At 45.4% G+C, this 24,275-nt stretch overlaps 1 protein-coding gene across 15 annotated transcripts in view; it reads right to left on the bottom strand.

Moving 5' to 3' along the window:
* Nucleotides 1-24,275, bottom strand: part of ABI2 (abl interactor 2) — a 1,586,546-nt gene that overhangs the window by 240,134 nt on the left and 1,322,137 nt on the right. For all 15 annotated transcript variants that reach the window (XM_069615537.1, XM_069615533.1, XM_069615538.1 and 12 more), the window contains one exon: nucleotides 7,307-7,396. In XM_069615537.1, the coding sequence (XP_069471638.1) occupies nucleotides 7,307-7,396 (90 nt within the window). The remainder of the gene's footprint in view (nucleotides 1-7,306; nucleotides 7,397-24,275) is intronic.

Here is a 24,275-nt window from a genome sequence, read left to right as displayed (position 1 = left end):
CACGTTTCGTCTTGGAATAGACAGAGGGATGCATGGTCGACTGATGTTCATATGGTATTATCAGATAAGGATTGGAAAGATATACTTAGGGTGAGTCTGAATTTGGGAACAGATCTAAGTCTGCGATTGATTAGACAGCACATAGTTGGCAGAGTGTATTGGACACCGGTAAGGATGCATACATTGAAATTGAAGACAGATGCATTGTGTGGGGGCTGTGGAAATAACAGAGGTACTCTCTTACACCTACTCTGGAACTGCTCAAGAGTGCAGGATTTCTGGAAAGAAATAGTTGATTGAGATGATATGATTTTTGGTATTGTCATGTAAAGGTCAGCTGCAAACACAATCCTGCTTCAACATGGGGGAAGATGTATAAACACTAAAAAGCATAATAACTGGATAGATAAGGCTATGTTGGTAGCAATGAAGCTGATTCTCAGGGTCTGGAAGACAAGGAAGAAGCCTACTGTTGAAGACTGGTTAGTGGAGTTATAGATTCTGTCAAAATATGAAACGATCTCCTTAAAGGCTAAGAATAAAGAGGAAGAATACCTATCGTTATGGGGACCATTCAATCCCTTATATGAATATCTAGGGTGAAGATGGAAAATGGGAGAGAAGCGAGAAGCCCCGCCCTTTTTTTTCTTTTTCATCCTTTGTGTGGTTTAATGTTTGTTGGTGTATACTATATTTTGTTTTACCATTTTGCTATTCACATAGGAAGATAATATCTTGACAAGTCTAAAGGTGATAGTATTGAACATTCTAGATGTTAATGATGGAATAGTAATAAGATGTTATTAATGGTACAAGCTGGACACATACATTTTGTTCAGGGTAAGATTTAATATATGATATCTGACAGTAAGATTTTCTGCAAAACATTGCTCACTATTGGGCCTGCAACAATATTTGGTTTTTGTATTTTTAATAGGCGAAAAAGAGCTAATGTAACAGACGCATATTCTTAAACTTTGAGAAGGAGTTCCTTACAATTACAACCTGGTGAATTGGATAACGTATGATAAGTTTATATTTTTCTATTAATTATATACCAATTAGCCGCATAGTACGAATAATTGTGTCCTTAATTATTTAAATAGGTTAGCTTTGTACACAGAGAACATTTGGGTGAGTTTTCAGTGGCATGACCACAATGAATATATCCCTGTTTCACCCTTACCATCCACCCTTAGATTTTTAGTCTGATCACTGATGCTATACAATCTGATATAGCAACCATCTCATGGCAGCAGGTTACATCTATCCAATAGTTTGTCCATTCACCCAAGCAATTTTTCCATGGTTTTCACTGGTACTCTCACCTTTAATTAACCCAATGGCACCATCAGGCTGTGCATGGTATAAGACGGTTTGGCACACATCGGAATATTTATCAATCCAATAATTCTGTAGTACTATACATTTCAGGCTATCTTCACCACAGGTGAAACACTAATTCAGGAGTCAAATTTGCTGTGTTTCTAAATAATTATTAACCGTGTTTCTGTTTCCCACTCCTGTAATACCTCCCATGGACTACCTTATAATGGGTATGTAATTACATTGATACAACCTCAATTTTGGGTCTCTTTTGCACGTTATACATTTTGTGGGTTTATTGTTTAATTCATGTATTATACCATTGTATTTGTTTTACAACCTTTGTTATTTTTAGAGCTCTGCTGCTAACATTTACTTTTCTATTGCAACATGTTAAATTTGTGTTAAATGTGATCAGAAGGATCAATGGACTGATTAACTATTAGACACATTTTTGAGAAAAGCGCATACATACCATAACCAAATATCTTACACTGCTAAAGAAGACAACACTGAAAGATAATTATCTAAATCATTACCGATTATCGATTGATTAGATGTGAAATTCCCAAAATCGTTGGTTTTGAGTACCTGATCTTAACTGAAAGTATCTGCTTCATGCCCATGGACCACATGTAAGCCATATACATTTCTTGGACATTTATAGTCCTTTTCTCTTATTGGCTTGGGCCCTCCATTGACTCGCCAAGGCTTGGCTCTCGCTTCTGCTGCCTATTACACGTCTTGCCAGGCTCTTCCTTTCCATGTGTATGCCTCTGGATTACTTTGGACCCAGGTAGGTGGGGGTTACCTAGAATGACTCCAGTGGGAGGAAGGTGACCCCTGTAAGATTCTAGAAACAAAGACACAGACACCAATGGATTGTTTTATACATACTTAATTTAAGTATACATGCCTTTCTGTACTTTAATGGCCCTACCTTGGCAGGCTCTGCCCGCGCTGACACTCGGAAGGCAAAGGGCAATAGATGGCCAGAAGAAAAGGAGAGCCGTTCAAGGAAACCATTGAGACGCTTGAAGAACAGGGAGAGGAGGCAACAGAAGGAGAGGAATGGCAATACTCTCCAGTTGGGGGACATAGCCTTGAGTGGTCCACCGGGGCAAGCAAGACGGTTTTGGGCAAGGCCACATATTCCATGTGTGGCTCGACCAAAGCAATAGGGCGGGCTGCATATTATGGGAATATATGGCTTCTTGGCTGCATACAAGAGCAGCTCAGAGTCGAACCCTCAAGGGCATGTAGGAACTCCAAAAGGAAATTATGGGACGGCCCTGTAGATTCCCCTTCCCCTGCTGTGTGCGGGGTGCCATCCGTGAGAGAGAAAGCAGTGGCCTAGCATAGTGTGTCTGCCTTGGAGCTAGTCAGGAACAGTGCACAGTGTGGCCCAGGCAGAAGATGGTGATGGCTGGTGAAGGCAAGTCAGCCACCCTGTGGTAAGACAGGGATAGGGGGGCATGAAGATGCATACTCCTTTCAGACTGGGCCACACTACACAATCCTTGGGGCCAAAAAGAATGGGCAGCAGAGCAGGAGCATTGCCCACCGATGGATAAAAGGCGGGCACACAGAGACCCCAGCCGCTTCGTTCGACAAGGCTGGGGAGCGAAGGTCTCCTTCACCCAATCTCCCCCACCCTCCCCAGTATGGGGGAACCTGCGCAGGGACCGGCGAGAGGCTCACTTGTCAGGGCCCGCTTGTGGTGAGGCATGCCCCATTTCAAGAGTGCAGGCTGGAAAAAAAACAAACCCTGTCCTGGAGGAACTTACCTGTGAGCACCGCCATAGAGGTAATGGACTGTTCTAGCCCTGTATAGTATTTCAACTAGCAGCCACGGAAGAAACACCACCTTGTACAAATACACTGCCACAGAGGACAATTAGAGAGTGGCCTGTCAAGCCCACTCACTGTAGGGAGGTGGCAATGAAGCCTGTAGCAGAATGGTTGTGGGAAACTGGAGCAGGCTAAAGTAAGACTTTGTTAATGGCATTGAACTATTGTGTATACATGTAATTCATGTGTTCTTTTACCTGCCCCTTACGTACTGTAGTATTGTATCATTTATATAATGTAATGTGGGGCCCTTTAATTTAATAGGGTAAAATAAGGATAGGTTACGTTGTTAGGTGGAGAGATTCACAGTGAGGATACGGAGGGATGGGGGAGTGGCTTCCCTCCCACTCCCCCCTACCCCCCGCCCCAAGTAAAATTTGAGTGAAGGGCTCACTAGGAACCATCTACAAGCTCAAGTGTTCAGAGCAGCTACTGTCAGGGATTACAGAGGGGCACACCAAGCCTCGCTCTGGCAGTTTGTCTCATAGGATCTTCATTGTGATGGGCTAAGTAGCCGGAGCACCACCCCAAAGGCTAGACCTGTGAAGCTAGATTCTGATATGGAGTTAATGCATCACTAGGAACATGATACATGTCTGTTATGCTATAGTTGTAATAGAGTTCCCCCCCATGGGGGCTAACCTTTATCCCAATGTTTTGTGGTTACTGCGACCTCCTGATTGGGATGGTAACACCAAGGAGTCCAATGTCAGGCAAACTCTGGACGTAGCCCATCTCCTATATATGTCACCTGTATTTTGTATGTTGCCTGACTAACCTTTTTCTTGCAGCTGGATTGGGGAAAGAAGTTGGTCACACAGTGGTCCCTCCCTTGCCTGTGTTCGCTACACATGATCAGTTCACAGATCCACAACAAAACAAAACAAAAGAGTGCACTGTCATAATAGTAAGCAGATGGCAGAAAAACCTCTAAAAACGATGATCCTGCAGCCATTTGTTTCATAGAATGTGACACTACTTTTGGAAGAGGGGAACACATGTATAGGTCATTGTAAATAAACATTATGTTACTGGTTAGTACAGCATCATTTTATCATCTCATATCAATCAGATTTCAAATGACTGTTTAAAATATTTAGGGACAGTAAACGTTCAGGGAAAAAGTGTATTGCTACATTTATTGTGGTTTATTAACAGCAGAAAAATGTACTTGCGTGCACATATTTTTATAAAGACAATTAAGCATATCGAAGAAAAGAATAGATTCATTTGTGCAACATATTCTATGATTCATAATGTCATTCCAAATACAAATTTTATTGGGAATGGTTTTGACCAATGCTGGATGTACATGTTCGATGTAGCTCTAGTGATACAATTCTAAGCAATACACTTCAGCCTCAAGCATAATGCAGCAGCAAACAAACTTTAAGGTGGTGTAAATACATCTGGCCTTTGTGTCCCACCACCTATCGCACAACACATTGGATGCTCCTCTGTGTGTGGCCCAGGTTAAAGCTTTTAAAAAACATAATTTGTTTTAATTAAACAAGTGGCCCAATAATGAAGGGCAGCAATTTCATCACATATATTACAACCTCATCAACAAGATCTCTGACTGGCTGAATTTCTAAGCGCTTAAACTGTGTACATGTGTACATTTAAGACTTCCATCAATAACGCTTTAGGACCGCCTAGCTTCAAGTCCCAAGTGAATCTGTGCTTTATCACAGCATATTCTGATCTTTTCCAAATCCTAGATCAGCTTGAGGGTTGCGAGAACCAGAATGGATGCGTAGGTGTGAAGTTCTAGGCTAGGTGTAGTAAATATACCCCCCCCCCGACCCCCCATCAACTGCACACCATAAACTGCAATTGTCAAAAGTATAAAATCTTTAGAAGCAATACACATTAGTCATTCCTGGCTTAACATACGCCGTTCTAGCATATCCTAAAGGTCAATATCGGTCAGTAATTCATAGGGTCAATTCTGGGGCCCCTTCTTAAATATTAGAATGACTTATTAATGGTCATTGAAAAGGCTAAACGTATAGGTAACTGTTTTCTTTTGAATTTGAAAGGCCTATTTGTATCAGATGGAATGAGAGGTATGCACAGTATTAGAACAGTATCTAAGGTCCATCGATCACACGGGCCTCTATGATGTGTCTTTGTAGACGCGTAATTGTCAACCTTGTTCCATTGCAGAGTCCCTGTGATGGCATAAGATTGCATAGTAGCAAAATTGCAGCACCTGCTTTCAGCTTTAGCTTTTGAGGAGGCATTCGTCCTACAGCGTTTCGCTCTTTACAGACTGAAACGTTGAGCTAGTAATTAACTGGTAATTGCCGCTGGAACCGCAGTGCCCTATGTGAAGAGAAGTGGGGGTGGAAAGAAGTAACTGGAAATTATTCCAAATGTTTGCGATAGTGGAATGTAAAGGTGACTGCGAAGAACCGTGCTCATTCTGTTTGTTAAAATGATAGCTTTTGTTGAATTTGAAGGGCACAAAGGGATGCACTTTGGCATTTGGACAGCAGAGGGAAACCTAACACTGATAAATTGCATCAGCTGAGTATGGAAAAATACCTACGCGTTATATATATAAAAAACACAAAATAAATACTTGTCACAGGACACTTCGCCAGCTACAGCCGTTTGCTTGAAATTCCATAACCTAATACTGAGCAGTAAACTAGCACGTATACAGGTGTCCTACGAGTGGTTATCTGCATTACAAGTCATGGTGTTTTAAGTTGCCAAACCCTCTACAACCAAACCAACTGAAAGATGTGTTGTCACAAAATGTTGTAAGAGGACCATCTTTCTAATTTTAATTCAGCACATGACAGCAAGGAACAGCGGCCCGATTGTGCTATGCAAATAAACAATACGCACCTGCTCAAAGTGAAATGCTAACAGAACAGGAAGCCAGCCCTGTATGCTGGCCAACTAGGGGGCTGTTAGCAGAAACATGCCTCAATGTGTCCAGCTCAATTTGATACCTGCATCTCAAGACCCAATTAACCTGGTCAGTGTCCCTCTGGCTGTTCCACACAGTTCCAGAAGGAACAAGATTACAGACAATATCACACTGCTGAAATTGACCAACATACAAAAAGTACTCTAGAAAACATACCATAGCTGCAGCGAATTAATTTACCAGTATATATTCTGATAGCCTAAATAATGTTTGCCCATTTTTACAATTCAGGGTACTATTATCATGTAATCTCCTCGGTTTCACCTGTCCCACTTGACGCTTAGTCATTGTAATAAGTGGGTGTTCCGTGGGGCCCAGAAAGGAGGAGGAGAACCTTGACCCACTGCAGCTGCAGGTATTAAGGGATGGTCTTCACTTGCAAAAGCATTTTAGGAACGGGATAGGAGGTAGCCCTTTACAGATGCATTTATATTTTTCAACTTAACAGATCATTCAGTGTCAGATTCGTGGGTCTGAGAAATACATTGATATTTTTATTGGGGGTAAAACCTCAATATGCAGTTTCCATTGTTGTAGAAGGAGGAGACTAACCATGCCTCTTGATCCCAGTTTTTATGAGTCTGACTTAAAATCTCTATATATCAACATTTTGCATTGGGAAACCTCACAGGAATCTATTCAGGATTCCTAGTCAAGCAGGACATACATATTCTCTAGTCATTATTTACTGTCACGCTCTTAAAGATATAACCGCAAAAGACATGCCAATCCATACTGCCTGTAAAGAGGATTAAAACTAGAAACTACATCCAGAGGGAATTCACCAAGACTCACAATGAATAAAAAAAAAAACTAAGGACCAAAACATGACCAGGAAAAAACCTTGATTAAACTACTAGTTATGGTGGCTACTGCCTAATATGCAATATTGTACAAATATCTTTTCGTTTACTAAGACTGACCGTCACTCTCAAATAATATTTTCTGAGTGTTTTAATCCCCAATATAACACTATTTAGTCAGTCAAATGTGTGTTCAGAGGTCCAGAATGCAGTTCGAAGCATAGAGCACAACCAACTATGAAACAGCTGCTGTAATTGCAGGAGTGAAAAAATGTGTATTCCTTTACGTATCGATCTGTTTTTTAATTGAAAAAATGGTTACCCTGCTGTAGAAAGTCACACATTTCACTGTACTCCACAAAAATAAGATGGACGAACTTACTGTTTTCCTGCACTCTGGCCACAAACCCCATTAGTGGTAACTGTGGAGTTACTTGCAGAATGGAAGGAGGAGGAGGAGCAGCATGTGTAACTGTAACAAAGGGAAAAGGAAAACAAACTGATAATTAACCTCGAAGCTGAACCACAACTATCAAGATTAAATTAAATAACACACCAGAGCTCAAATTAGTGGCAGAGGCAGCTTTTGGTGCCAGGGGGAAGAGACTCCCGAGGTGGCACCAGCATCCTTAAATAATTCAGGATCAGGTGCGTCTGGTCTATATTTTCAGTGGTGGGGCATAAACATATCACTGAATTAGTGTAAGTTCGGGAGGTCTTCATCCGAACACCTATCAAATAATAGGTTGAATGATGCATTTTATAGCACAATTCTTTCTTTAAATGGGTAAGTAGCCTTGCAATTTACACTCTGTTTTCTAGTGTAATATATGGAAGAATCCAATAGATGCAAGTACACCAAAAGCACTGAAGAGCAGTTTACAACATTTTCATGATGCTGGACCCACAATATATGCCAGTATCACTTTCAGGATTCTGCACCACAGTATATATCCGGCATTGCTGGGGGTAAATAACTTTCATGAAGCTGCACCCTCAATATATTCGGGAAATGCCAACAATAAATTACTTTCACAACTGAGCACCCTTGCCACAATTTATGCCAGTAATCATACTGTAACCCCTGATGTGTCTACAATACATACCAGCATTTCTACTGTAACTCATTCATGAGGCTGTACCCATAATAAGCCAGTATACCTACTATAAATCACCTTGAAGATGAGGCCGCCACAATATAAACATTACCAGGGTAAATCACTTTCATGAAGCTGAACCCACACTATTTGTCAGAAATCGTACTGTAAATCCTTTTGATGTTGTGCACACAATACATCACTGTCACAGAGTTGCTATGAAAATGCTGGGATGCCACCAGCTTGCCATTAAACACACGCACCCATCAGATTTACACAAACCACTCACAGAACCATGCATGCATGCATGTCTGTACAGACTTGCATGCCTACTCATTCAACAAACATAATTCTGCTGCATTCTTCCAAACACATGCCATAACGTGTACACAAGATCTACTGCTACAGGAAGGGAGTGCCTGGGGTGGAGGTGGGCCCAGATGCAGCATTAACAGGAAGCGGAAAGACACACGTTGGATGTGTGGGTGGAGAATCTGTTAATGACCTAACATATGGGCTGCAGGACACGCTCAAGCCAGTCCTATATGCTGTTTTTCTTTCATCCTTGCAAGACTGTGTACACTGAGGCGCAAGCCCAGCTTGTGCCAGGAGGCGTGCACTGGGATGGAAGAAAGCTCTATGTCTGGCTACCACACTGGCTCACAGGACAAGTGCCAATACATTTCTCTTAGAAGACTTGTACAAGGGGTCAGCTAGTTGGTATACCTTGAGCAACAAGGAGTTAACCAGATATTGTTTTTTTTATTTCAAAAGGGGGCAAAAGGAAGTGGTGTTAGCTCAGATCCTTCATTTACTTATTATTCCTCTTTGTCGAGCCCTGTTACCCCCATGGTGAGCTGTTCCAGTTCAGGCTAAAATGAAGAAATGCTTTTATTGGTATACCTGTAAAACTTTGGCAGTCCCCCACCCAAAGACGTGCCGGAAAGGGAGTCATTTTACAACCACCTTGTCAGAGTCTGGGATAATCAAGAAGGCGCATTTTATCACCCAAAAATAATGATAACCAGTAGACAAACTATGCAGTTTATTATAATTTATATGAGAGTCATGTATGCCGTTCTAGGTTTAGAAACCTGCAAACATGGGCCAAATTCAAAATATGCATTATCTTGTGTACTTCGAAAACATACAACTGACCCCAAGAAAATTGCTAAAACCGAAATTGGACCAAAATCCAAGATTCAGTTGAAAATCCTGAGAGCTTTCACATATGTTCATTGTCATTCTCCCTAGAAGTAATTCTTAGACCCAAGGACGGAACTTGAGTCGCCCTGGGAGATCACCACCCATTCTGTGAGTTTGGCTCCAGAGGAAATACAAAGGGGATTCCCAGACTCCTACGTCCATCAATAGCCTAGAAAGTTTACCTAAACATGTCTTCCCTAGCACCCTTGGCGCTCACCTTATGGCCAGGAAATCAGGCGTTGGGCAAGGGACTATGATTTGCAGATCCACAAATTCAACACTACAGAAAGGAAAGGTTTGCAAGTGATGCTCACCCAGCAGTCCACAGGCTTTTTGCGCTCTCGCTCACACAGCCCTGAATATGTCAGAAACCTAAATCTTTACACGATTGTAGAATGCACAAGACTCAGAGCATCAAAATCAACAGCAGCATCAGTTGCCTGGGGAATTAATCAAAGATCGGGCAGAAGCTTTATCACATTGGCTATCAGTGATGTGGCATGGACTGGTAATCAATTACTAGCATCTGGCAAATCTGTAGCCCACACTAGTAGTGCCAAATCACACCAAGTAAAAGCGGACACACACACACGGACACACACACACACACACACACACACGGAAGTCAGGACTAGGAACAGCCAAGTAGGAATTGCCATCTGACAATGGTGTGAATGACCCAGGCTTTTTTGTTAAGTAATTAAATGAAGCAGGTAATTCCATTTGGGAAAGGGAAATTTGCTAATCAGATTCCCCCGTCTTAAGCTCCATGCCAAAAGCATAGTGTGTACTTGTGCCCTGCTGCATCATTCCCCCGATTCGCAGCACCTTCTCTACTAGTGGCATAGAGCAGGTTTCAGAGGTCAAAGATTCCCTCTTGAAAGCTGCAGTGACACCAAAGTGTCTGCAGCACTGGAGCTGTATTTACAATATGCACCCCTGTACCAGAAAATGCATAACTCTGGGGATCCTGCCCTAGTGGCACACTAACCTGTAAATATAAGCTATAACCGAGTTAGGGTATGGTGACCAGCATCCGAGTTATCCCAGCCACATTCACTTGATTTTGCACAGGGGTCAGCCATGTGGGCCCAGTCTAGCTGTGAAAGGATTATGTGTATTCCTCCCAGATTAGGCACACCCATGTCCACAGACAGGACTGCAGTCTTCATGGATTGCTGGTCTTTGTTCCTTTGTAAGGGAAGATAATGCTTGGAACAGAAACCAAGTGGCTCACGCATTCACAGAGAGTCAGGCCTCACAACAGGGGGCTCAATTTATAAAGGAGTTTGTTTCTATTGAGAATGAAGGGGGGGCGGAGTTGGTGTAGCGAGGGAGGTATATGTGCAGTTTGGCGAGAATTTTGTCATTTTGCTTCTCTCTGCCTCTCTTTCCCTTTCCTGTCCCCCATCCACTTCTTCTACCATAAAGCACTTTGGGTGAGATATCAGAAGGGCAAAGTCCACTCATTTCAAGAGCAGGGATTGGACCCCTAGCTTTAGCCTAATGCCAGGCTAGCTTTAGCCTAATCGCCTGTGGACTTTCACCTTTAAAAAAAAGGGGGCCCCACACCACTTCTGTGAGTTATCTTTGGATCATCACTTGAGAAGATTTTGTTGGATCATGCTGAGAGAGATAAGTCCTCCAGTTGCGAGGTGAAGGCAGATATTCCAAAGGCAGAGGCAAGCTCTGTCCCCTAACCCTCCACAGGGGGGAGATCTTTTGCTGGAACAAGACCTGCCTCAGCCAGCCACAGCAATACCCAGGATCTCACAGAGTTGGGGCTCACAGCAACCTAAGAAGTGACCTGCTGCTGGATCAAAACCGCCTCCTGTAGTGCTTATGCACAAGAAAGAGCTAAAAACAACATGGCACTGGTGCGTGGACATTTTGGACATTCACTTCCATTACCGCGTTGAAAGCCTCCTTTTTCGTGGGTTCAGTAAGCGTGCATTTCTGCAGCAGATGCAAGGTCACATAATGTCGAATAAACTAATTGTGGAGAATAGTAGTTGTACTGTCCGCTGAAGGACAAGCCAGAAAGGGAGTCAGAGCGCTCTGCAGGTGCAGTGATGAGGGGTACTGGGAACGAAGGCAATGAAGGGAAGCTGGGTTTTTCCACTTCTAGCTGGATTTTTTCACTCTGTGCTCCTTATGCTTGTGATCTGCTCTTCGGCCGAGGGCAGTCATAACCAAGAGGGGCAGGGACTGGACCCCCGAGTGATGCAGTCTTGCGGAGAGGGAGGAGGCTCTGCTCCAGACCCTGTTAGCACGAACGATCTCTCTGCCTACCTTCTCTGGGACGAAGCAGTGTTGTGGAGGCCGAGATGCTGCAACTATTATAACGGTGATGCATTTTCTTTAAGTCTATGCATAAATGACTATATGTTATGTGATAGTTATGTGTGTATGTATAATGTGTGAATAAAAGCCCTGTAATGAGCCATTTATTTTTCTCACAACTATTGGTGTAAGTGTGATTTCTTGCTTATCTGAGTCTAATAACTTGTTTGGTTAGGTTCTAGGGGGACGTAGGTTTGAGGTCCCTCCACATAGCCAAGCAAAAGCAAAACACCTCCTCGCGCCAGCCACAGTGGAACCCGGGACTTCACTGTGTTGCAGGGCCCCTGAAGGTTGTGTGAGAGTCTCACCATGTTTGAGAGCCAGAGAACAAGGACCCATCTTGTCCCTGGAGTGGGACTCAGAGCAACCTAAGAAGTGACCTGCTGCTGGATCAAGAACTCCTCTCTGCCAGCCACAGTGGTACACAGGACCTCAGTGTGTTGGAGGACCCTGAAAGTTGTGTGCGAGCCTCCCCATGTTTGAGCCAGAGAAAAAGGAAACAACTTGTCCCTGGAGGCAGACCTACAGCAACCTAAGAAGCCACCTGCTGCTGGATTAAGACCGCCTCCTCTCTGCCAGTCACAGTGGTAACCAGGCAGGAGCTCACAGTGTTGGAGGACCCCTGCCGCTGTGTGCCAGCCTCCCCAGAGTTTGGGAGCATGTGAAAAAGATTCACCTTGTTCCTGAGCCCCTGCATTGAGGCTTTCAGCCCCCAGAGAGGCAAGACAGCCAGGATCCCAGTGTTTTTCACCATTGAGCTGCTTGGAGCTTGTCTCAAGAACTATTCAACAAGTTTGAATCCAGAAGGACCCTCTGTTGCTGCCTTTTGCTCTCTCTCGATCTTCACACAGAGCCAAGAAGTCTGGTTCAGCACTGCTGATCTACAAAGAAGGTACCATTGGCGGCTAACTACCCCATTGGCCATTTTCTGGCCCTAGAGACGGGTTAGGTCACTTTGAAGCCTTTTTGCTCATAGGTACATATCCTTTTTTTAAGAATATTGTTGCTTTTGCTTGCCTTTCCACCCTGGATCATTACCCAGAGCGCTGCAATTACTATTGTTGCTTATTCTGTGTTCTTTCCTCAGAGGTGGGTTTTGTGTAGTGTTAGATATTACTGTGCATGGTGTGTTTAATTAAAGTGTATATATTTTTATAGTGCCTTGATTTGACATTCCCATATTTTGGACGATTATATTTCAATGTTTGGGTTGCTAAGGAACCACATTCACACCCCTCTTAAGAGTATAGCCTTCCCTCGACCCACATTTCCACAAAAGACAAAGGAGGTATTTCTCTTGAATCTCCCTTTTATATTTATGATTGTGTTGGCTCTTGGTTTGTAGAAATGTGAGGACTGAGTGGGCATTCTAGACTTTACTCATACTTGTACTCCTGCAGGGCAGAAGTGAATTTGTCACATGCGTCGGAGATCAAAGAGGAAAGATGGGTAGAGTGAAGGTGAGAGTGAAGCAGATGTTAAGGAGACAGAGAAGAGCAAAGGTGAAGAGAGGTGTGTGGGTGAACGAGGAAGAGGCAAGAGCAGATGTGAGAAGGTGAGAGTCAAAAGTCGGAGGTTGAAGGAGTGAAGCAGAGCAGAAGCATTACAGAAGAGACCGGGCTTGAGGACGTAGAATAGAGGAAAGGTGAAGAATGAAGTTTGGAGGAATTGTGGTGGAAAAGGAGAAGAGAGGTGGAACCGACGAGGCAGATAAGACAAATAACAGAAGAGGTGGAAGGAAAAGAGCATGGTATCCAGTGATTCCCTTGAATACATAGCATCAAATGCAAAAGCCTCGACAAAAATGCATCGAAAAAATGCTTTTTTATGTAGGTAAAGGTTTTTTTCATTATTAAAATTAGTTTTAAGGGGTAAAAAACAGGGGCTGGGGGGCCCCATAAAAAGAAACTGGGGAAAAAAGGCCTTTTTTCCACTGCATTTCTTTCCCGAGGCGTTTGCATTCGATGCTTTGGATGTCGAGGCTATCACTAGGAACCACAGAGCATGAGTGTTATTAAGTGTTGAGCAGGAAGCAACAGAGCAAAGAAAAAATGAGGCATGGGGAGGAACACAGATCGAGGAAGACAAGAGGCCAGTGGAGGAGAAGGGCATTAGAAGAAGTTGCAAGTCCCTCACTCCTCAGAAAAGAGACAGTTGTGGAGAGACCTCACTTCACACCCGTTGCTTGGGACAACTACAAATTGCAAGGGTCCTCCACTTTTGACAGGAAGGGAGGAAGCCAGATATCCTCTGGTTTAACGCTGGTGAAAGAGTCGGGTGCTGATCCCCCATCCAGACAACACAAGGTACCGGTGGCAGGGTTACTAGGTATTCTGGAAATATAAGTTGACCAACATGACATCCTGGCAAGTGCAGCCAAAATAAAGAAAGATCACACAGAAAGTCAAGAAAAGTGCTGAACACTTCAAATCCCATTTTCCTTTCGTACCCATTAAAGAGAAAATAACCATGTATTTAGGGCATCACAGTAACCAACAGTGCAGCAAGGTTGCCTGGATTCTACTGTAGAAACCTGAATAATAACTCTGATGGAGTTGCAAAATTGCATTATTGATGATCGTGCACCAGTTCATCATGGATACATAATTGCAGCAAAGAGACAGTACAGTGCAAAATAAATGTAACAATTAAAACAGAAAAAACACACAGCATGTATAGCTTTAAAATCTTTAAATATCCTAAAACAGGAAACGATGTTAGCTTGAAATAAAGAAACTCAATGTTTAATGCTGCTCTAAGCAAGACCTACATTGTGTATGAAACAAAAGACATTTTAGAGTCATTTGTATTAATGATATTGGCCTCAATTTTTTTATTAAAAATCTTTTTATTTCATTTTAAAATGAATAGCAAAAAGTACCCGTTCTCTGAACGGGCTCTGTGGAGAGACATAACACTCAATTGTTGAAAATCAATAATCCTGTAGATCGCTGTTCAGATTCGCTTATCGCTTGATGTGCTTTGCACTCTGAAGTAAAGTGCCCTGAGAATGGGCGTGTGTGGCTGGCTGACATACCCCGGAGCAGACGTTGGGGGAGGTGAGAGTTGGTGTGTTGCTGCATACTGGGACCTACTGTCCTCTTCCCCCAACCTCATGTCTCACCATGGCGTGGTGCTGTTTGTTGCAGTGCATTGCAAATGTCCCAGAAACCGTGCCTTCTACGGCCACATTGATGTTTTGCCGATTCCAGCGGTGCAGATTATGCAAATTGGTGAAGCCGTGTGAAATTGTATGAGGAACAACGCTTCGCGAAGCCACAAACACACAAATTTTGAATTGCGCTGAAATCGGGGGAAAGGAGTGGGGTGTCCAAACGTCATGTAGCCAGTAATGTCTGGATAGTCCTAACAGGTAACTATGCAAAATGTGGTGCAGATTGGTCAAACGGTGTGGAATTGTACAAGGAAATCTGCTTTGCCAAGCCACAAACTTGCATACAAGTTAACAATCTTCCACCTCTAATTTCCCCAGCAGAAATGAATACGCTAAATGAGAAGCTTTCCATGAGGTGAATCACCAAGCTGTTAGCAAAACTACCCAAGTATCACCGTGCCCCATGCCATGCAACAGCTTCCAAATGAAGTGGTCCTACGTGAAAATACCTAATTTTAAAGGTCTCAAGAGTAAAAGACTGATTTACAATGTCCGATTTTCTTATGAACGTAAAACAGCATGGCAAAGGTCTTTTTCTCTTAAGACCTTTAAAATGTGGTTTAAAAAAAAGAAATATTCGGGGGATTTCACACTGTAGCACCCCATTGTTCCTCCAGGCCCCCCCCGCTTTGTCCCACAGGATTACAGCCCCCTCTCGCCCCCAACCAAACCAAAATGCATACATACAACACACACCAATACATACGCACAACACACACCAACCCACACGCCGCCCACGCACTTACCTGTTCTCCTCATCCTGTACTTCCGGGTCCCGGGGTGCCTGTCAGTCCCTGCGCGCACTTGTGGGCGGCAGGGGGGGTGACAGTTCCATTTAGAAAGACTGCTCTGGTTACGGAGCCATCTTTCTAAATCTATCTTTTAGTGAAAAGATCTTTTTAGAACGAATTAAGTACCTCAAGAATCACTATCACTCCAATGTGTACCTTTTAAAATTAAGAGACCAGTCCTCAAAAGCATACCTGGTGCGTACCAATGCACACGTAGAAGCAAAATAACATAATGCAAACATTTTGCTGAGTTGCTAATATCCCGAAAAAATTGCGACATCCCGTATGTGCTTGACTTTAAAGACTGTCCAAACAAGTATTTGCACAAACAATTCACGCTTGCTGTGAAAAGATGATTCTGCCAAGGCTATAGCGTAATTGCTCTGATAGGGTCTAATTTCTAATGCTCGATTAATAGAAGCTTATCACAAATATCAATTCAACCAAGTGTGCAGTGCTACGTACCTATATGGCAGTGGTTAAAGGATAAACTCAGATCCATAAAAGCCACTTAGGCAGGAGCCCCCAACATCTTACCATATTTGCCAAGAATCAGGAACAAAATGTACACATTTAAAGATCATGCCAGTACCTGGCATAAGGGCAGGTTGTGTCTGATAAAATGTTATTATCCTTGACCAAGCCTCAAGTCCTAAGAAGTAGGCAGGCAAAGAGCTGTTTATATGCGTACATGCAGATGTGAGCAGCACTATATGTAACGGAAGATGGGGCTCTTAAAACACTTTTGGACTATTAAACATGAAGATAAGGCTTTTCCAAATGCTAAACATTTCCAAACAGGCCATCATGGCAGTTTTGTGGCTTGTGTTTGAGACAAGAACATCCCAGAGGAGGTAATAACAAGCTGATGCTAAAGAGAGCAGAAACTAAATATATTCTTGGTTTTTACACCAAGCTTCCAAATGGGTCTAATATTGATGATACTTTACACATTCATAAACATCTGATAAATGTTAGGATGTATATGAAAGCTATAAAATCATGAAACACAAGCAACGATCAGAAAAACATCTAATTCTCCAAAATTACTTTAATGTGCATGATATACAGCTAATAATTGTTCATTTGTCTGAAATTGATCTAAAATTATTTTACAAATATGGGCATCAAATGTTACTAGTCCTCTTTTGCCATATAGTTGGTAATGAGATGGTTCAACCTCCAGTCTGTACTAGATTATATGAATGTTTTTTTTTTATTTTAACATTTTTGTGTACTGAAGTACCCCGACAAATGGTATTTGTGATGTCCAAGATTTCTGGTGTGTTAATGTGTTAGGTGTTGTGGTTTTTATTTAAAGTGAGATGTTGAGGGTGTTTTTAGAGTTTTGTACAGAGGTGGGTCTATTTCGTGCAGGATGTGAGGCTTTAAATAACCCAGAAATCAGAGCATATAGGTAGTTGTTGCACCATTGCAGTTTAGATGTACAATTAGCGTTGTTTGACTATACTTGGTGTTAACCTAGTAGAACAAGTTACTCTCTTACCTGGTAACGTTCTTTCGATGGGATGGTCCGACGACGTATTCCATATCTATGACAGGTAATCGCCACAGCTGTGCTGCTTTGGAAAATTTTCGGCGTCTGCGTCGATGACGTCGATACGATGTTCTCGAGGGCCTCCATCGAGCCGACGTCACCGGATGTTATAAGTAGGACGCACAACGCCCATAGCCTCAGTTGTAGTTTTTTCCCAAACGTGTGCCACTAATCTTCTGCCAGTATGACCACAGAAAGCCTTGCGGAAACGTAAGCTGCAAGAGCATAAGAAATTCTGTAGCGGGGCAGGCAGGGCGGGCGCGATATGGAATACATCGTCGATCCATCCCATCGAAAGAACGTTACCAGGTAAGAGAGTAACTTGTTCTTCGAGGGGATTGGGTCCTCCGACGTATTCCATATTTATGACAGACTCCCAAAGCAGTACCAACGTATGGAGGAGGGAAAAGAATTTAGAAAATAGAATTTAAGAGTGCCCAATCAAATTGCAGAGTAAAGGACCGCCTTGCCAAAGGCCAAATCCTGCCCATGGATAGAATCTAGGGAGTAGTGACGTACAAAAGTATGGACCAAAGCCCAAGTGGCTGCTTCACAGATGTTACGAATAGGAACACCCCTCTGCAGGGCAGTAGAGGCAGCCATACCCCTAGTAGAATGGGCCCGTAAGGAAACCGGAGGGTCCTTACCCATCAAGCGGTAACATTCAGAAATTGCCAAAATAATCCATCTAGACAAAGTCTACTTAGTAACAGATTGTCCCAAACGCCTTCCAGCGTAACCAATAAAGTGTTGATCATCCACTCTGACCGGGGACATGCGTGAAATGGAGAAACTTAAAGCTCTTTTAGGATCCAACCTATGGAGCCTCTTCTCGTCCTTCCCAGGATGCGGAGGAGGATAGAACGCCGGAAGAACGACCTTCTGGCTTAAATGAAATTCCGATACAACTTTCGGAAAAAAAGAAGGACGACTCTAAGGACAACCCTGTCCTTATGAAATACAGTGCAGGGTGGCTTAACAGAAAGTGCCTGCAACTCACTTACTCACTCTACGAAAGGAAGTGACCGCAACTAAAAATACAGTTTTAAGAGTTAACAGTCTCAAAGGACAAGAGTGCAAAGGCTCAAATGGAGCACCCATGAGGAATTTAAGAACCATGTTCAAATGCCAACCGGGCACCTGGAACGGTGACGGTGGGAACACATTAGTGAGCCCTTTCAGAAACTGAGAAATTAAAGGAATTTTAAAGTAAGAACACTCTTCAGACGAGCGCTTAAAGATGGACAGCACCGCCAGGTAACCTTTAATGGTACCCACTTGCAGGCCAAGGAAAGCAAAAAAGACAGAACCACAGGAATGTCTCATGAAAAAGGATCCACATTCTTTACCTTTCACCAGTCGCAGAACTTTCTCCAGCGGCAACGGTACAGGGACTTTGTTGCAGGCCGCCTGGCCGAAAGCAACACCTCCATCAAGTCTTCAGGAAGGTCCCAATCCTTACACCTCAACCGTTCAGAAGCCAAGCGTGAAGGTTGAGAGATTTGACCTCTGGATGGAGAACCTGACCCCCCTCCCGTGAGAGCAGATAGTCTCGGTAGGGAAGACATTGTGGAGGGCAGATGGACAAGTCGAGAAGGTCCGGGTACCACGTCCTCCGGGCCAAAGCCGGAGCAATGAGGATCATCCGGGAACCGAACCTCCGTAGCCTCCGCAACACTTGCAGAATGACCGGGACTGGAGGAAACGCGTACAGCAGTGTGAAGGACTACTCCACTACGAACGCGTCCCCTAAGGCTCCTCTTGGAGGAAATTCCCACAAGCAGAACCTGTCGCACTTACGGTTGACACTGGTGGCGAAGAGATCCACTTGTGGGGTCCCCCAAAGGTCGAAGATCTACAGGAGAATCTCGTGAGAGATCGTGCTCTGCTCTGCCTGCTCTTAGCGTCCGCCGTCTCGTTTTCGTCTCCGGCCAGATGAACTGCCGAGATTGAAATTTCCTGTTGGATGGCACAGAACCAGAGCTGCATTGCCTCTCTGCACAGAAGAAGTGACCCTGCCCCCCCCCTTTTCATTGAGGTAGTGCATGGCCACTGTGTTGTCTGTCAGAATCAGGACATTCTTTCCTCGCACAGTCGGCAGAAAAGCCTTCAGGGCTAGCGGGCTAGCCTGATGGCCCTCAGCTCCAACAAATTAATATGGAGTCTGGACTCCGACGGAGACCAACGATCGCTGACAGTCAGCTCGTTGGCATGAGCTCCCCATCCCGTGAGGGATGCGTCCGTCACGATCGTCACCTCTGGCCAGGGAAGCCAAAATGGAGCCCCCTTCATCAGATTGCCCTCGACGGCCCACCACAGAAGGTCCTGGGCGACCGAGGGCGGCACCTGAACAGGGTCCGACATCCTGCCGGAGGACTGTGACCATTGCATCTTGAGAGCCCACTGCAAAGATCTCATCTGCAGTCGAGCCTCTGGCAACAGAAGAATGCAGGATGCCATGAAGCCGAGCAACCTCAAAAACTCGAACGCCAGGAGTCTCTGGGCATGATGAAACTTGTGAACCATCTGCTGAATGTGATGAGCCCTCACCGGGGGAGGAAAACACTGCCCCAGGGATGTGTCGAGCACTGCTCCGATGTACTGGAGCCGCTGAGTTGGCATCAAGTGGGACTTCTTTAAGTTGAGGGAGAAGCCCAGCTTGTGAAGGGAGTGGCAGGTGATGGACAGATGAGCCAGGACTTGCTCGGGAGAGCGCGGCCTGATCAACCAATCGTCCAGGTAGGGGTAGACGTGAATCCTCCCTTTCCTGAGATATGCTGCCACCACCACCACGAGCTTGGTGAAAACCCTCGGGCGGAGGCCAATCGGAACAGCAGGACCTGAAACTGAAAGTGCGAGTCGCCAACCGCAAACCTCAGGTACTTTTTTGGCTTGGGATGGATCGGTACATGAAAGTAAGCGTCCTTGAGGTCGAGAGACACCAACCAGTCCTGAAGTTGAAGGGCCTGGAGGACTCGAGAAAGAGTAACCATCTTGAACTTGTCCTTCCTGAGGACATTGTCCAAACCGCGCAAGTCCATGATGGGTCTCAATCCTCCGTCTTTCTTCGAAATCAAAAAATAAGGGGAACACCATCACTTGTTCCTCTCCGCTACAGGCACCAGTTCTATGGTGCCTTTCACCAGCAGGGCTTGCATTTCCTGCGCAAGGAGTGGATCCGGACTCTGTAAAGAGAGATACCCTGGTGGATTGTCGTGAGGCCTCTGCCGGAAAGGAAGACAGTAGCCGTGGGCTATGATCTCCAGAACCCACACATCTGAAGTAATGGCACGACATTCTACAAGATGCTGTGCCAGCCTCCCCCAACCGGCGAACCATGGGACATGGCCTCATGACTGAGCTGAAGCGGCTGCAGCATTGCCGGAGGGTAGAGAGGCAACGGCCCGAGCGGCCTTGGCACCTCGAGTACCTTGTTTTCCACCTCTGGCACTCCTAAGGTGGCCCCTTTGACTTGCAGCTACTCTCGATCTACTAAAGGATGAGTAATATCGAAAGGAACCTCCCCTCCATTGCTGTCCCCTAGGACGAAAAGGCGGAGGTTGGCGAACTGCAGCGCTCAACGACTTTGCTGCAGCTTTTGAGGTTTGCAACCTCTCAAGGCTCTCGTCAGCCTTGCTGCCAAAGAGATGTTCACCATCAAAGGGCATGTTGAGGAGCCGGGCTTGCATATCAGGAGCAAACCTTGACTTCCGCAACCACGCAAACTTGCGTATTACGGTGCTCGCCGCCATGGACCGGCTGACACAATATCCGCCATGTCCAGACCCGACTGAACAGACTCACACATGGCATCCTTGCCATCCTGCACCATAGCAAGGAAACCATCCTGTTCCTCTCCTTCGGGAATATGATCAGCCGCTAACAAAATACAGTTCCACAGAGTGTGCGTGAAACGTGACAAGGCACACACGGAGTTGGCTGCCTGTAAAACCATACCCCCTGAAGAAAACACTTTCTTCGCCCAGCCATCAAAACGCTTGTCGTCCCTATCAGGAGGGATGGTAGGATACGACGCCTGCTTCGCTGGGGCCGTAGCCGCCTGCCTCTCCGGAGTGGGGTGCATGGTCAAGTAGCAGGGGTCACTACTGGCTGGACGGTATTTTCGCGGCAAAGACTTGCTCACTGCTGGGAGACTCTCCGGGGCAGTCCAAGCTGCTGCCACCCTTCTGTGCAAGGCCATATGGAATGGCAGTACCGGGTCAGTTGGTGGACCTTGGTCATGGATATCCGTCAGGTCATCCTGCAGAAAATCCACTGGTGGTGCAGACCACCCCAAGTATTCCGTGACCCTCGACATAAGGCACCGGTACGAGGACTCGGCATGGGTGCTAGGCTCAGGCCTACAGAACTCCCCCTCCGGAGAGGTGTCCAGACCACTGGCGTCGTGCAACGACTGACACAGGTCTTCCATCTGGCTATGACCAGAGAAAATCTCGTCTGGTACCGTATCAGAAACCAACCCTTCCTCAGATCCCTCATCCACCTCAGAAATATAATCCAGAGGCTGGAATGTGGGCACAGAATAAGGGATAAAGACATTTTTAGCCTTGGCCAGAGCCTTTCTAGGGGGTTCCACCGTGCCACGTGGTACCCCTGACAAAACAGCCTCGAAAGACGTCGAGGGTGTCGATGGAATCCGCGACGAGCGTGGTGCCGACAGCTTCGACAGTCCTCGAGGGCGGAGCCCCGAGCGTATCCTTCGACAGCCTGGGCGCCGACGACTTCCTCGGAGGTGGAGCCTCAGGAGAGTCCCTCGACGACCTCGGCGCCAAAGGCGTCAATGTCTTCTTCTTCAAAGACTTCACAGGCTCCGACGGTCTCGAGGGCGTCGAGGACCGGGACCTGGAATGGGCATGACTAGAACGATTCCCCTTGTCCGAGCGGGACCTCTCCCCCGAATCGTGCCGACCACCCAGGCCCGAAGGCGTTCGAGTGGTGTCTCTAGTACGGTCACGGCCGGCTCTTCTGGGAGGCACGGACGGACCGGAGCCCTGCGATTCACAAATCGCCAACATCTCCTTACAGAAGGAAGCCTTTTCCTCAGGAGTCAAATGCTTGGTGGGACAAGCAACCCGCTGACGGGCGGCGTCCTCAGACAAGGACCGGGAAGGCGACCGATGACGGCGCTTCCGTGAGTGCCTCGAAGAGGCAGAGGAATGGCAGGACCTACTCCGGGACCGAGACCTTCGGGACCGACGAGGACGATGAGGAGAGTCGCCCCTCGAATCGTCAGTCGAAAAGCCCAGAGGACCTCGGCTTACGAGGCTTGGTCACCTTACCAACAGAAAGCTTCTTCTTACGCTCCCGCAAGGCCTTCGACGTAAGCGACTGGCAGTGTACACAATCATCCGTGTCATGGTCCTCACCGAGGCACCAGAGGCAGGCGTCGTGCGAGTCCGCCAATGACATCTTGGACTCGCAGACCCGACACTTCTTAAAACCTGGCCGCGGGATGGAAGAAGACGAAGACATCATGAAATCTTCACAAACAAACAGGTTTGAAGAACCGAAAGAACAGTAACTCAGAAGAACCGAGGCGCGCCGAGATTTCCGAAGGGAACACGTTCGCGGAAAAAACGGAACCGAGGCTACGGGCGTCGTGCCTCCTACTTATAACATCCGGTGACGTTGGCTCGACGGAGGCCCTCGAGAACAGCGTATCGACATCATTGACGCAGGACATTTTCTGAAGCAGCACAGCTGTGGTTATTACCTGTCATAGATATGGAATACATCGGAGGACCCAATCCCCTTGAATTAACTTTTTGCCATTGATTTTCGAATTGTTTGTCCATTATGATTTGTTTTTATGCAAGATCGGTTTATTTGCACATCAGACAATAATTCAATTTGTGAGTTATCTGATTCATTTAAATTTTTGTTTAGTGCTGGACCTACCCAGGGGGTCTCGGAGCACCTTACATGGTTTAAAGTTTGAAAAGGTAGGAGTTGAAATAATAAGTTACAAAATGTTTTCAGGAAACGATGGGAAGATTAGGATAGGCAGGATTATGTGTGAGGCTCTTTCTGAAAGTGATGATGGAGTATGCATTGCGTTTAAGAAGAGGAAGGGTTATCCATACCCTAAGTGCCCTGTGGGTAAATGCTTGTTTTTGAGGGCATGTGAGTTTGCAGAGTAGAATGTGTCGAAAGTGATGGCTGGCTTGTCTCGTGTTTGTGTGGGTGATGGGATTGTTTCTCTTGAAGGTAAAATGGATGTTTGAGGTGGATGGCTTTGAATACAATGCAGAATCCTTTGAAGGCAATTGCTATGGGGAAAGGTGAGCCAGTGGAGCTGGGCAAGAGCGGGGTTGATGTATGAATGTTTGGGTAAGTGGAGGATGAGTCTGGCCGCTGCGTTTTGTATGGTTTGCAGGGGGCAAGGGTACCGTAGGGGATTCCATTGAATAAAGCATTAGCATAGTGCAACTTAAAGTGAGCCAGTGTTTGGACTGCGATCTGGAAGTCGTCAGGAGAAAGGAGATGTCCGACTTTGCATAGGAGGTGTAGTTGTAAATTGTATGATTTGGCCAGAGCTGCCATGTGGTGTGTGAAGGAAACGTGGGGGTCCATGGTGAAGCCAAAGGATTTGACAGGTGTGGAAAGGGATGTGTGTGGGTTGTCCATGGCAAGTTCTTGGATACAGGGTTTGAGGTTGGGTCTGTGGCTTTGGGGGCAGATGATTAAGTATTCTGTTTTGGGAGATTGAGCATGTTTCATAGCCATCCATTTGGTGATGGTTTTTTAAAAACAACGTTTTATTCAGTTTTGCACAACAAGGGGTATATCAAAGATCACAGCAAAGTATTCCACAGTAGAACACCAATGCCAGAATCCCTGGTCCGAGGCTATCATCCCCTCCTTCCACATTTCCCTCCCGCCCCACCCCACTCACATTTTCCAACTCTTACACCTCCCTCATCGCCATTTTCCTCTGTTTCCTATTTCGGTGGACATCCCCTAGGTTTGTACACTACTTGGTCCCATCTTTTAATAACATCCATCCCCATTCTTCACGCTCCGATTGTTGGGGTGTCAGGGCTCATCCACTTTTCTGCTATCGCTTGATTAGCCACTATAAACGCTGTATTTAAGAAGCCCTTAAATCTGTCAATTTCCTCCTTTCCCCAAATCCCCAGTAGTATCCCCTGGAGGTCCTA

Source organism: Ambystoma mexicanum, chromosome 9 (assembly GCF_040938575.1).
Source record: "Ambystoma mexicanum isolate Mex_15411 chromosome 9, UKY_AmexF1_1, whole genome shotgun sequence".
NCBI classification, from domain to species: Eukaryota; Metazoa; Chordata; class Amphibia; order Caudata; family Ambystomatidae; genus Ambystoma; species Ambystoma mexicanum.
Note: the sequence above shows the minus strand (reverse complement) of the source record. Positions and strands in the feature narration are given on the sequence as shown.